General features: G+C 45.8%; 1 protein-coding gene across 4 annotated transcripts in view; it reads left to right on the forward strand.

The window, feature by feature from the left end:
- Positions 1 to 14,327, forward strand: part of SLC22A15 (solute carrier family 22 member 15) — a 79,830-nt gene that overhangs the window by 51,376 nt on the left and 14,127 nt on the right. For all 4 annotated transcript variants that reach the window (XR_003420525.2, XM_027060811.2, XM_053214646.1 and 1 more), the window contains 2 exons: positions 6,367 to 6,507; positions 8,596 to 8,681. Coding sequence is in view for 3 of the 4 variants with exons in the window: in XM_027060811.2 (XP_026916612.1) it covers positions 6,367 to 6,507; positions 8,596 to 8,681 (227 nt within the window). In the remaining variant the exon portion in view is untranslated. The remainder of the gene's footprint in view (positions 1 to 6,366; positions 6,508 to 8,595; positions 8,682 to 14,327) is intronic.

The following is a 14,327-nucleotide window of genomic DNA, read 5'->3' on the forward strand; positions in this document are numbered from 1 at the left end:
GTTTGAGTGGTCTGGAGAGACGATCAGAGCAGCCACAACGTTCCCTTAAGCCAAAGCCTGGTACAGAGCAACACCCTCTCTCCCATTCTATGAAGGCTGGGAGGTGAGGAAGCTGCAGAAGGAAAGTCTGAAGCTAGCAGAGGTTAGATCATGAGGTTTAAGGAAAGAAGCCATCTCCACAGTATAAAAGTTCACAGTGAAGCAGCCAACAGGTGCTGGTGTAGAAGCTCCAGCAAGTTCTCCAGAAGATCCAGCTAAGACCATTCATGAAGGTGGCTACACTACACACTAGATTTCCACGTAGATGAAACAGGCTTCGTTTGGAAGAAGATGCCATGTAGGACTTTTATGGCTAGAGAGGAGAAGTCAATGCCTGGCTTCAAAGGGCAGGCTGACTCTTGCTAGAGGCTAATGCAGTTGGTGACTTTAAGTGGAAGCCAGTGCTCAGTGACCATTCTGAAAATTCTAGGGCCCTTAAGAACTATGCTAAATCTGGGGGTGCCTGGGTGGCTCCGTCGGTTAAGTGTCTGACTCTTGATTTCAGCTCAGGCCATGAACTTGCGGTTTGTGAGTTCGAGCCCCGCATCGGGCTCCTCACTGACCGGGTGGAGCCTGCTTAGAATTCTCTCTCTCTCCCTCTCTCTCTGCCCCTCCTCTGCTCACACACTCTCTCTCTCTTGCTCTCAAAATAAATAAATAAACTTAAAAAAAAAAGAATTATGCTAAATCTATTCTGCCTGTGCTCTGTAAATGTAATAACCAAGAATGGATGATAGCACATCTGTTTGCAGTACGGTTTACTAAATTTTTAAGCCTGCCATTGAGACCTACTGCTCAGAAAAAAAGATTCTGGGGTGCCTGGGTGGCCCAGTTGGTTGGGAGTTGAGCTCTTGATTTCGGCTTGGGTCATGAACTCCTGGTTCGTGAGATCGAGCCCCATGTGGGGCTCTTAGCTGACAGCATGGAGCCTGCTTGAGATTCTCTCTCCCCCTCTCTCTGCCCCTCCCCCACTGTCACACACATGCTCGCTCTCTCTTTCTCTCTCTCAATGTAAATAAGTAAACCTTAAAAATGATTTTAAAAAAGATTCTTTTCAAAATATTACTGCTAATTGATAACACACCTCGTCACCCAAGAGCTCAGATGGAGATGTGCAATGAGATTAATGTTGGTTTCATGCCTGCTAATACAACCTTCTCCAGCCCATGGATCCAGGAGTAATTTCAACTTTCAGTAATTTCGATCTTATTTAAGACACACATTTCGTAAGGATATCGGTGCCATCGATAGTGATGCCTCTGATGGATCTGGGCAAAGTAAATGGAAAACCTCCTGGAAAGGATTCACTATTCCTAGATGCCATTGTGAACGTTTGTGATTCATGGGAAGAGGTCACGATATCAACATTAACAGGAATTTGGAATAAGTTGGATCCAGTCCTCATGGATGATTTTGAGGGGTTCCAGATTTCGGTGGAGAAGTAGCTGTGGATGTGGCGGAAACAGCAAGTGAACTAGAATTAGAAGCGGAGCCTGAAGATGGGACTGAATGGCTGCAACCTCATGATCAAACCTGAACGGATGAGGAGCTGCTTGTGATGGATGAGCAAAGACAGTGGTTTCTTGAGATGGAATCTGCTCCTGGTGAAGATGCTGTGCGGACTGTCAAAATGACGACAAAGGATTTAGAATGCTCCAGAAACTTAGTTGATAAAGCAGCAGCAGGGTTTGAGAAGTTAGATTCCAATTTTGACAGAAGTTCTACCGTGGGCAAAATGCTGTCAAATTGCATCACATGCTGTAGAGAAATTGTTTGTGAAAGAAAGAGTCAATCAAGGTGGCAGACTTCACTGCTGTCTTAAGAATGACAGCCACAGCCACCCAACCTTCGGCGGCCACCACCTCGATCAGTCAGCAGCCATCCACATCGAGGCAGGACCCTCCGCCGGCAGAAACATGATGATCTGCTAAAAGCTCAGATGATGGTTAGCATTTTTTAGCAACAAAATATTTTTAATTAGGTAGGTGCATTGCTTTTTAGGCATAATGCTTTTGCACACGTAGTGGACTACAGTATAGTGTCAACATAACTTTTATACGCACTGGGAAACAAAAAAGTTTATTTGACTTGCTTTACTGCGATCATCGCTTTATGGCTATTACAGTGTTCTGGAACGTAACCCGCAATATCTCCTCGGTATGCCTGCACCCTCTGCTAGGGTGCCATCGATGTTATTGGGTCCAGTATTGGGTGTGAGCATCATATTTACTGGCCTAAAAGGACTGCTGTGCTGTGGTTGGTGCGTATTTGCCTTGAAGGCTGTGCGGAGACCTACATTTTCATGTGGGGATTCAGGAGAATTGTTTTATTTTATTTTTTTATTATTTTTTTAAATCTTTATTTTTGAGAGACAGCACACCAACTGGGGATGGGCAGAGAGAGAGAGGGGAGGGGCAGAGAGAGCGGGAGACAGAGGATCCAAGCAGGAGCTGCGCTGACAGCAGAGAGCCTGATGTGGGGCTCGAACCCACGAACCATGAGATCATGACCTGAGCTGAAGTCCGCCGCTAAACCGACTGAGCCACCCAGCCTCGCCAAGGAGAATAATTTTATATGAAAGTGATCTTAGGTACACAGCTGTAAAGGACAGCAGATTGAGAACAAGAAGGTGTGAATATATGTTTCCATATCGTGATTCTCCCTGGCTGCCACCTGTGTGGTCAGGTCACACCCACTGCCACCTTCCCCACAGACCCAGCACAGTGCTGGAATATCGCAGATGCATAATAAGTGTTCACCGGGGGACCCAAGCTTGGAGGCGTGGAGATTAAGGGAACCATTAAAAGCCAAACCTGACAACCCAGCACAGGAGCAACTAATTTGAGGTTCTGCCGAGTGCAAACACTTAGAAAATATGTGCTGGCGCTTAGGGCTCCGTAAAACTCAGCATTTGCATGTCATATAGACAGTCAAACCCTCTGCCTTCTTCTTGAGGATAATTTACTTCTTGTTTTAAGGTTGTTTGTTCTTTGGAAGCATGTTAACTTCTGGAGTCTGGCCTTCAGGGGATAAAAAACAGATGAACAAACCAACAAAGTAGACATGGAGCCAGGGAGAGCGTCCCTGTTTATTTTATAAATTTTTTTTTAATGTTTATTTATTTTTGACAGAGAGAGAGAGACAGAGTGTGAGTGGGGGAGGGGCAGAGAGAGAGAGAGAGAGACAGAATCCAAAGCAGGCTCCAGGCTCTGAGCTGTCAGCACAGAGCCCGACACAGGGCTCGAACCCATGAGCTGTGAGATCATGACCTGAGCTGAAGTCGGACGCTCAACCGACTGAGCCACCCAGGCACCCCGTCCCCGTTTATTTTATATCTTACACAGCCACAGGAGTTCTTCTCAAATAAACCTCTTCCCCTTGGGTTCCGAATGCTAAAATATGCCATAACAGAAGCAGAGTCATTCCACATACTGCTGTTCTTTCTGAAGATGCCATAAAATTCCGAATTCTTTTCTGTGGGTCTGTCGTTGAAGAAAGCCCTTCCCCGGGAGTAAAATCACACCTCTGTGTTTCACATCTGTTCTTCTGGTTACTCCCCACAGTGGTTCCTTTTTCAACAGTTCTTTGATGCCCTAAATATACCGTTAAATATTATGCAAGCATTTTAAAGTTTGCTTGGGCCCATAAAAAGGATCAAGATGATTTTAATAGCTGTAATTATGCATCCCAATGACCAACTTGCCATTAAGGAAGCTCCCAAGCATAGTGCCCGCCTTGGGACTGTAGGCCCTCCTTGCCCGTGCTCTCCCCGTTCTCCCTCCCCACGAGAGGGCACCAGATGCCTCGTGTGTCCTGAACTGGGCTTTATTTGAGCCTGACTTGCTGCCATCACAACTGGGTTTAAATACGTATGTGTGTTTCCATGGTGGGAATTGCTTCACCGGGATATCTATTTTATTTATTTATTTATTATTATTAGTTTTTCATGTTTATTTTTGAGAGGGAGGGAGACAGAGAGAGAGAGAGAGAGAGAGAGAATACAAGTGGGGAGGGGCAGAGAGCCCAGGGTGGGGGGCACAGAATCTGAAGCAGGCTCTAGGCTCTGAGCTGTCAGCACGGAGCCCGACGCGGGGCTCGAACCCACCAACCGCGAGATCATGACCGAAGCCGGATGCTTAACTGACTGAGCCGCCCAGGCGCCCCTGGGATTTCTATTTTAAATGCAGAGTGAACACACTGATAGATACACCTGTCAGAGGAGGGTATCTACTGCAGGTACAAAGGATTTTAAAAATACTTTAGAAAACAAATTTAAACCTAATTTAAACCAAAATGACTCTAGAGAAGAACTCCCGGGGGGAAAGCCAAGAGAGGATGGTGTTGAGAACATGCACTGAGAAGCGACTGGAGTCGGCGGTGGTGACCTGTATAGGCCAGAAATGACTGGCACTGCACCCCCCTGACCAGGTTCTTGACCCGCCCTTTGGTTTAAACCCTAATTTAAACCCTTTGGTTTAAATTAGGTTTAAATTAGGTTTAAATTTGTTTAGCTTACTGCTTACAGACAGGGCTCTGGGGGGCAGGGAACACAGACAACTCAGTGACCCCTTGCATCCTTACTCATGATGTCCTGGCTCTGACACTGCTCATCATCCTTAGAACACGAGTGACAGCTCGCCCAGTGAGAGGTAATGGGAAGTAGCTGGCACCCCTGGCTCATTTGACAGGAAGGGATGACCCACCAAGCAGTCGAGCTCCAGGGTCCCCTCTTCCCATCCCCCACACGTCTCCTGTCCACTGCAGCCCCTTCTTAATAGCCCAGGGCGCTTGGCCCACTTTGCTGTTTTGGCAGAGATGGAAAGAAGGCTTTCCCTTTCCTTTTTGATCTCATCACGCCACAGCTCATCGGATTTGTTCTAAGGAAAATTAAAGGGAAGCAAATGGAAATGTCCCCGGAATAAACACCTGTCAAAGTGAATTGCAAAATGTAAAAACTGATGTGCTCCCAAAACCTGTAGTACATTTAATAGAAACGTATGGTTAGGAAACATATTCATCAACTACTAAGCCTAGTTTCAGGGTTTTATTTTTGTATGTTCTGTTCTGTTTTATTTTTAATAGTGCAGTTTCCTAGGCACACAAGTTTGTATTATTTCCTTCACTCTGTCTGAGAAATCCTCAACCTGGGGCTTCAGGATGGTACTTTGCTTGGCTTATTTAAAGCCTCTGGGCTTGGGGCGCCTCAGTGGCTCAGTTGGGCGTCCGGCTTCGGCACAGGTCATGATCTCGTGGTTCCTGAGTTCGAGCCCAGAATCAGGGCTCTGCTGTCAGCATGGAGCCCGCTTTGGACCCTCTGTCTCCCTCTCTCTGCCCATTCCCTGCTTGTACACGCTCTCACTCAAAAATAAATAAACACTAAAGCTCCTGGGTTCCTCGGTTCCCAGACCTTGAGAGGTTGGCTCAGTGCCTGCCACCCAGGAGGCTCTCCCTGTGTATTGCAGTAACGGCATGCAGAAATAAACTAGTGGCTTTTTAAAGCGTCCTTCCTCTGCTGTCCCCTGGTCTTCCCTTTCCTGTCTGGTTGTCTACAGCACATACACCTGCTGAATGTCGGGCGGGGTCAAGAACCTGGTCAGGGGGGTGCAGTGCCAGTCATTTCTGGCCTATACAGGTCACCACCGCCGACTCCAGTCGCTTCTCAGTGCATGTTCTCAACACCATCCTCTCTTGGCTTTCCCCCCGGGAGTTCTTCTCTAGAGTCATTTTGACCCAGCAGTCACCTACGGCAAGGGTTCCGGTAACTGCTGGATTAAAGTAAGAATCGTCCTTGTCTTCTATTAAATGCAGATATGCTTGATGAAAGTCAGCGTGTTTGCTCTTTTAGCAGCTGACCACTCATTTGCTTTAGATAGCATCCAAGTGCAGCGCAGATAATTTCCAAGGCCCCTTACGTTTGTATTTTTTCCTAGTAAAAATTTCGATCGGGATAGGAAGGTCAGTGGGAATGTCAAGCTTACTGCTTACGACACGTGGCATTACACTGAACCAGTGATCGAATCTTCCCCGGCAGATTCTTTTTCTTTTTTTTCTTTTTTCAACGTTTTTTTTATTTATTTTTGGGACAGAGAGAGACAGAGCATGAACGGGGGAGGGGCAGAGAGAGAAGGAGACACAGAATCGGAAACAGGCTCCAGGCTCTGAGCCATCAGCCCAGAGCCCGACGCGGGGCTCGAACTCACGGACCGCGAGATCGTGACCTGGCTGAAGTCGGACGCTTAACCGACTGCGCCACCCAGGCGCCCCACCCCGGCAGATTCTTAATGTACTTGTTCTGTTGTCCTTCTTGTCTTTTACCCCCAACTGCAGGTTCGTGTGCAGCTTGGTGTATTATGGCCTCACTCTGAGTGCAGGTGATCTCGGCGGAAATATTTATGCCAACCTGGCCCTGTCTGGCCTCATAGAGATTCCTTCTTACCCTATCTGCATCTACTTGATTAACCAAAAATGGTGAGTATAGACGAGTATGAAGCGGACTACGTAGAATACATACACACACATGCTCTTATATCCGTAAATACTTAAAGATTTTTGTCTTTGTCCACAGCTAGTATCTGTTAAGCACTCGATGGTGACTTATTCTCAGACCAAATGCAGTCAGAATTCATTTTTTAGGGTGGCATTTCTTGGCTTTCATGTTTGTGAGTTTTTACGTAGGTGTTCAATACAAATGCACTACCACCAGAAGGTTTTTGAGTAGCCTGTGTGTCATATGTTAGCCCCAACAGATAGGAGTATTGGCTCTGTGTAGACAGAACTCCATGGACCCAGCCCCTGTCACGTGCACATTCCTTCACAAGGCATAGAACTGGAGGGCCTGGAAAGACTTTTCTTCCCTCTTAAGACCCACTCGACTTTGTTGAGGGGAGGAATACACCCTCCTTTTGCTTCTCATTGTCAGTGGGCAGTTTTACAAGGCCCTTTCAAAACTCTTTGACAAAGTACCTTTTCCTCAGTTTCCTGAGGTCACTTCTGTTCCTGAGCTCCTGACCAGGACAACCGAAAACCCCATTCTGTACGAACCAGGAATCTGCTGGATCGTGCCTTGTCCCACTACCTAGAAACCATCACTCAAAGCAAAACAGCATTCCTTGGTGATGTTGTCATGAATGGCATGCTTAGTGCCTTCCAAAGGGCAAGTTTGGATTCTGTTCAGTGGAACCCTTTCTCTGGGGGCGGTCCAAGTTGTCTCTGCCGACCTCTCTGTTAGTGACCAAGCTTGCGGTCAGTGCTGGTCCAAGAGCAGAGTCAGGCTGCAAATTCAGAAATCCGTCCCCAACCCCTCCGGTGTGCCAGATGCCCCTCCTCTATGCTGTCACAGCTGCCCATGCGCCCCTCTGAGGACGACTGAAGGTTTAGAAGGGTGCCATCCACGGGAGTTCCCTGTGTGGCTTTGCCTCCCCACTGCCTGCCTAGCGTGGTGCCTGTCCGCTGAAGGGCGTTCAGTACCGGTGTTACATGAAGCACAGTGTGACCTGGGGACCCACGTCCTGTCCTGTCTCCCAGCCGCTGCCACTGAATTCAAATCTGGTCCTAGCCACATGTTAGTTTTACGGCTTTAACAAGCTCAGTAAGCTGTACTTACCCTCAAACTAGGGATTATAAAATTCCCTGGCAAAATTGTCAGAAAAGTTACAGGTGCTACCAAAGGTCCTGCAGGGGACCTAGCGGGTCATAGGCTCCTCGTGAAGGGAGGCTTGTCACTGCCAGTGTCTTTCGCCCAAGCCTCAAGCTCTTCTTTGAAAATGATTTCCCTTCATAAAGCGTGCCATAAATTTCACTTGATTCTGATGTACTAACAAGAAATTATTTTCAGTTTGCATTTTTAAGAGAGAGGGGCTTGTTTTACAGTGTTGAAAATTTGAAGTGCTTGGGGCGCCCGGGTGGCTCAGTCGGTTAAGCTTCTGACTTGGGTCATGATCTCGCGGTTCGTGAGTTCGAGCCCCACATATCTGGCTCTGTGCTGACAGCTCAGAGCCTGGAGCCTGCTTCGGATTCTGTGTCTCCCTCTCTCTCTGCCCTTCCCCTGCTCATGCTCTGTCTCTCTGTCTCTCAAAAATGGATCAGTGTTAAAAAAAAAATTTTTTTTAAATAAATAAAATAAAATAAAATCTGAAGTGCTCAAGATTTCAGTACCGAGGAAAGGAAGTGAGTTGGGAGACTCCGTTCTCTATGTTTTATTTTCATTCTCTGGAAGACGGAGGGCACAGCACACGCCTTATAGGTTTATTTTGAGGACTAAGTAAAATGCTCGACAGAAAGCAGTCAGAACCACCCGGAACAGAGCGAACCCTCAGGAACAGAGCGATTCTGTTCTTCTCCTGCACACGTCGTTTGATGCTGCCATCCAGCTAGTTCTTTGCGTTGTGATGGTCACATATTCTATGTCCTGGTCAGTCCCATTTGCCACCCATTCCTTAATCAAAGACGAACGTATATAATGCCACTGGGGACGTTTCAGGAAGGAGGTTCAGGAGAAGCCGCAGATGCGTTTACAAGATCCCCAAGAGAAATGTGTCATTTCTTTCCATTGTTTAGGTGTGGCCGGAAGCGGACCTTAGCAGCATTTCTGTGCCTAGGAGGACTGGCTTGTCTTATTGTGATGTTCCTTCCAGAAAAGAAAGGTAAGCCTTTCAGATTTCTACATAAGGGTTCTGAACGGCGCTTTTATTACAATGAATCCCAATATCGTGGAGAGATTACCATATGCCATGCTTCATTTCTGTGATTGCATATTATTTAGCGATTGTGTGGAGCATAATGGGCCAGAATCTTGCCCGTTGCCTAAACTGTTCTCTGGGTGAATAATGTGCTTAGAGGTGCACTATTAATTCTTGTGGGCTATTAAGCCACCATCTGGGGCGTCTGGGCTGCAACGCTGGTATTAGAGTTGCTTATTTGCTGATGGGGAGGACCATGTAGTTCTGCAGAGAGAAACTCCATCCAGGGTTACAGATTGCACTCCCCGTTCCAGCCAGTCACAGATCAGAGGTCAGAGACGCTGGTTCTCAACGGCACCCTCAGCACCTCCATCCATACTCCCAGGGCACCCTGATAACAGCAGCAACAATATGAGTAGTGTTCACGGTTGGTGATGCCTGACATTTTCTCATTCTTATATAAAGTGTGAACAAAACAGCTTTAGGAAACTTTGGCATTTTTATATATTTGTGGCTGTGTAAACATAGCTGCAAGAAAAGGGTCCCTTTGGCATCCTGATTTCTTTCCCTTTATAGAAAGTGTATAAGAGTGATGGTTCTCAACCTTTTTTTTTTCTTGCACTAACACATGTGAGGCTTACTAGCTAAAACATCAAAAAACTGATTTGGGTAGTGTTTTTCTTTTCTTTTTTAAAAAAAAAATTTTTTTTAACATTTTATTTATTTTTGAGAGACAGAGCACAAGCTGGGGAGGGGCAGAGAGAGGGAGACACAGAAGCAGAAGCAGGCTCCAGGCTCCGAGCTGTCAGCCCAGAGCCCGACGCGGGGCTCGAACTCATGAACCGTGAGATCATGACCTGAGCTGAAGTTGGAGGTTTAACCGACTGAGCCACCCAGGCGCCCCATTTTCAACAATGAGGAGCAGGCCGTAACAAACCCGGTGCTGCTGGGGGTATACGGTATAGCAAAAGCCCTGTTTGGGGGGCTTTTGGATCTTAATGGGGCCCCATCCTGGAGCTTTTACTTCAGGTGGGAATCATTGTGAGGCGGTTTCACAGCTACTGGAGTTTGACAGCTACTAGAAAGGCAGCTGGAGAATGTCTTTCCTGACAGCAAATCACGTATGAAATGCACCTTTGGCCATTGCTTCTCCTCGAGTTTCAGTTGCACCAGTGCCCCACTGCAGACCCCAAAGCCTCGTGTTCTAGTTCTGGAACCCTCCAGGACACCTGCTATGCTGCCAGTTGCCACCTCAAGTTCTGTGCCTCGAATCCAGAGGGCAGTTTGTTCATGACTGTGGGTTTGACCCAGTTATTTGACCCAGCCTTAGAGTGATTTTCATGGAATTGCAGAAACTAGAGAAGTGAGTAAGTTTGCTTGTTTTTTATTGTCTAAGGAAACTGTTACCTTTGCTAGTGCCGGGAAAGGGAGACCGTCCTCAGCTGCTGCCCTGCCGTGGGCTCGTAGAATTAAGCGCCCGGTTCTGTTGGTCTGGGACAGACAGTAGTGGTTTCAAACCATCATATTGTGGCTTTAGATTCAGCTTTTGTTTTTCATAGACACCTTGGAAATTCAGTTGCTTTCTATCTCTAAAAGTCCATTGTTCTATCTGTCACCTTGGAGAGAAAAATGTTTCCTTGTTGCTCTAAGCACACCTGTCACCTCTCACACTTCTGCCAGCCAGGCCAGTTTATGTCCTTCCCCCTCTCACCTATCTGTGCACTCCAGGGAACCCCCCCTCCTGACACTCTGCACGGGGCCCTTTCTACAGAAACCCAAGTGAAAGCAGGTGTGTGGTCTCCATCCAGACCCACCCCACTTTTGAGAGAAAAAGCTCAGTGGGGCGGGCGCCTGGGTGGCTCAGTCGGTTAAGCGTCCAACTTTGGCTCAGGTCATGATCTCACAGTTAGTGGGTGTGAGCCCTGTGTAGGGCTCTGTGCTGCTGACAGCTCAGAGCCTGGAGCCTGCTTCAGATTCTGTGTCTCCCTCTCTCTCTGCCGCTTCCCCACTCATGCTGCATGCTGTCTCTCTCTCTCTCTCTCTCTCTCTCAAAAATAAATAAACATTAAACAAATTTAAAAAAGAGAGAGAGAGAGGAAAAGTTCAAGCCCTTTGTTGATTGTGCCCCTTGGTGGACTGTGAATAAGAAACAGCATAACGGAATCTTTCAGACCCCAGGAAAGCGCCTCACCAACATGGTACCTCTCTTATCCTCAGAAAAGTGGACGTCTACTCTATTTTTTGAAGATTTCCAGGGGAAAAAAAATCTCACACTGTCCCTTAGAAAATTGTTTCTATTTTTAATAGCCATTAGAGTGGGCCTCTTCTGTCACAACTGAGTCCATTTCTTTTCATTTTATTCATCACTAGGGCGAGAGGACAGGTGGCCACCCCCTTCTTTTGCATAATCCTTCCTGTGTTTGCCAGGAGTCATCTTAACTATTCCTGAACCTTTTCTTCTTTGAGCTGAAAACATTTGTTCTCTAAACGTTCTTTGAACCTTTCCTGTTTACTTCTTAAAATATTTCGATGGCCCTCTTGTAAATCTCAGTGTTTTCAAAGTGCTCAGCCTTAAGCTGTCTGTTCCAGAAGTTCTGATAAATATATATTAAGAAAGACACCTAGTAGTTTGAAAAATTTTATTAGCATCTCGTCAGAACTTTTTGTACCCATTTTCCCCTCAATTTTTCCCGCCAAACATATATTCCCTCTCTTCTTCCAGCCAATTTAAGTGTCCCAGTACCTGCCAACTGTTTTTTAGTACCTGAGTACGATTGTGGTTCTCTGTGTCTGAGGCACAGACAGAGAGACGGACAGGCACACCCCTAGAAGAAACAGCCAGTAAGCTAGAAAACAGATTGTTTGGCGTCCCTCGGCCTGTGGTTTATAATTATTAGGCAAAGTGTCCTGCCCAGTGCATATTTGCACGTTGGGTGGCCTCCAAGTAAATGTTCTGCCTGGGGGTAGTGTTACCAGGTGGCTACTAATGCATTTTACCTGACGTCTATCTTTGCTTAAAGGATCCTAATTAAACCTACAATACTATCATTTATTAAGGGTTAACTGTATACTGGGTTGTCTTCATCTAGAGAAGATATTAGGTATTACCCCCATTTTATAAGGAAGCTAAAGTTCAGATAGGTCAAGCAACTTACCTAGGTTTGCACAGCAGGTAAGCAGCACACCTAGGATTCAGATTTCAGATCTTTCTGATTCTAAAATCAGTGCCTTTGGGGGAATGCTGATTTGCCATCTTGGAGTTTTACAGCCAATGTATTCATTGCACATGGTGAGACTTTTGTCTTAGAGAATTAACGCTGCCTGATTAGAGTCAGTTCTTAACTCTTCAGCAGATAGGTCTGATGGGAATTGGCCAGGGTTCAAGAACCTGCACTGTCAGACTGACTGACACTGGGCTCTTACTGGCAAGGAGGTTGGTTCCTGGCAGTTACGGTCCTGCCAGAGTCTGAATACTAGGAAGTCACAGCACACGACCAGATAAACAAGTTTCATAGTTGAAACATTTCAAGGTGCTCCACTCTGAGCACCTCTCTATCTCATTTCTTTTATCTATCTTGATCTGCCCATTCTATTCACTTGACTTCTCTTGTGCTGGCCATGTACAGGACACAATTCATAAACAAGACCTAGTCCCTAGGCCCTAAGAGCTTACAGTCTGGTGAGAAAGATGAGTGATTAGAGAGAAGCAACAACAGTAAAGTCAGAAGGTGCCATGTGAGAATCGACACGGCAAAACACTATGGGGACTTCAACTTTGGACCATGATAGGAATGGAGACCAGCTATCCTCCTGTGTTAAATAGCCATAAAACCAGACAAATATAAAAAACTCTGATTTTCAGACACTGGACAGCAGGCTGTCCAGGAAAGACAGTGATCCCCGAGGGGAAGGAAACAAAGTGCTCCCCAAGACTGACCTAACCCAGGGTGTCCAAGTCATGGTGCAGGGACAGGGAGCCCAGCACTAAACTGAGAAGACAGTATTAAAACCTGGGGAGGCCACGATTTCTAGAATTCGCTAGAAAAATGACTGAAGAGGAGTAAGATACACAGAGGATGAGCTCCAGAGATCTGCAGAAGGGGCCTCTGAGTCTTAGGCTGCTTCCTGATATGTTCAGGAGTTTGAGGAAACCACTGAGGCCAGAGAGAGGACCACGAGGAAGCAGCATTTGGAATAATTCTTGGAATCCAAGGCCATGCCTAGTTTGTGTTCTTTTCAGCCAGATGTGCAGCATTGAGTAGAGACCTCCTGGGTCAAAGTAGCCCTACCTTAAGACCTTCTCTGCATGTCCTCAAAGTGCTTTAAAAATCTTAGAAGGATCAAATGATTCAAAGTAACAGCATCCCCTCCACACAAAAAAAGCCTCCCCCAAAAAACAAAGAAGAAAAACAAAGTAACAGCATCCCAGAACAAAGAGCAGTCAAGGAAGACAGTAAAATCCAGCACCGTCATATCCACAGTGTATGGCATCCAGCCAAAACTACCAGGCAGGATAATACCACCTATAACCAGGAAACATATCAATAGAAACAAAACCAGAAATGACCCAGATGATAGAATGAGGAGACAAGAACTTGAAAACAGCTATTATCAAGATGTTCCACACATTTAAGAAGATAGCGGAAAGCATGATCATCATGAACAGAGAAATAAAGGATAAAAAAAAAAAAGACATCGTGTGACATCTAGAAATGAAGCATATGTTATATGAAAAACAAATCCAGTGAATGAGATTAACCACAGAAGATCAGTGAAAAAGACATATCTAAAGAAACCATGCAGAATGAAGCAGAGAAAAATAATTGAATGAAGAGTTAACAAGGTATCAATGAGTTATAGGGCAACACAAAGCCTAACGTGTATTTGTAATTGGAGTCGAAGAAGGAGGAAGTAAAGAAAACATTATTTGCAGAAATGGCAGTCAGATACTTTCCTCATTTGATGAAAGCTATAAACATGTAATGAGAAAGCGTGTTCATCAAGAAGATGTAATAGTCCTGATTGTGTATGCATCTAATAACAGATTCAGAATACAGGAAGCAAAATTGGATAGAACTGAAAGAATAAATAGACAAATCCAAAATCATAGTTGGATATTTCACCACCCCTCTCTCAACCACTGATAGAAAAACCAGACAGAAAATGCCGAAGGATATGGAGACTTGAACATGACCTAACTGCCATTTGTCGAACACTGTACCCAAATACAGCAGAATATGCATTCCATCTGAAAAGCGCATGGAACGTTTACCGAGAAGGGTCACATTTGGGCCGTAAAACAAGTTTCAAAAATTGAAAAGGATTGAAATCTTCCCAAAATAGTTATTTTTAAAAAATTTTTGAGAGAGGAAACACAAATTGGGGAGGGGCAGAGAGAGGGAGAGAGAGAGAGAGAGAGAGAGAGAGAGAGAGAGAGAGAGAGAATCCCAAGTAGGCTCTGCATTGTCAGCACAAAGCATGATGTGGGGCTCGAACTCATGAACCATGAGATCATGACCTGAGCTGAAATCAACAGTCAGACACTTAGCTGACTGAGCCACCCTGGTGCTCCCCCAAAATAGTTATTTGATGAGAATGGAATTAAGCTAA

The sequence above is a fragment of the Acinonyx jubatus genome, chromosome C1, assembly GCF_027475565.1.
Source record: "Acinonyx jubatus isolate Ajub_Pintada_27869175 chromosome C1, VMU_Ajub_asm_v1.0, whole genome shotgun sequence".
NCBI lineage: Eukaryota > Metazoa > Chordata > Mammalia > Carnivora > Felidae > Acinonyx > Acinonyx jubatus.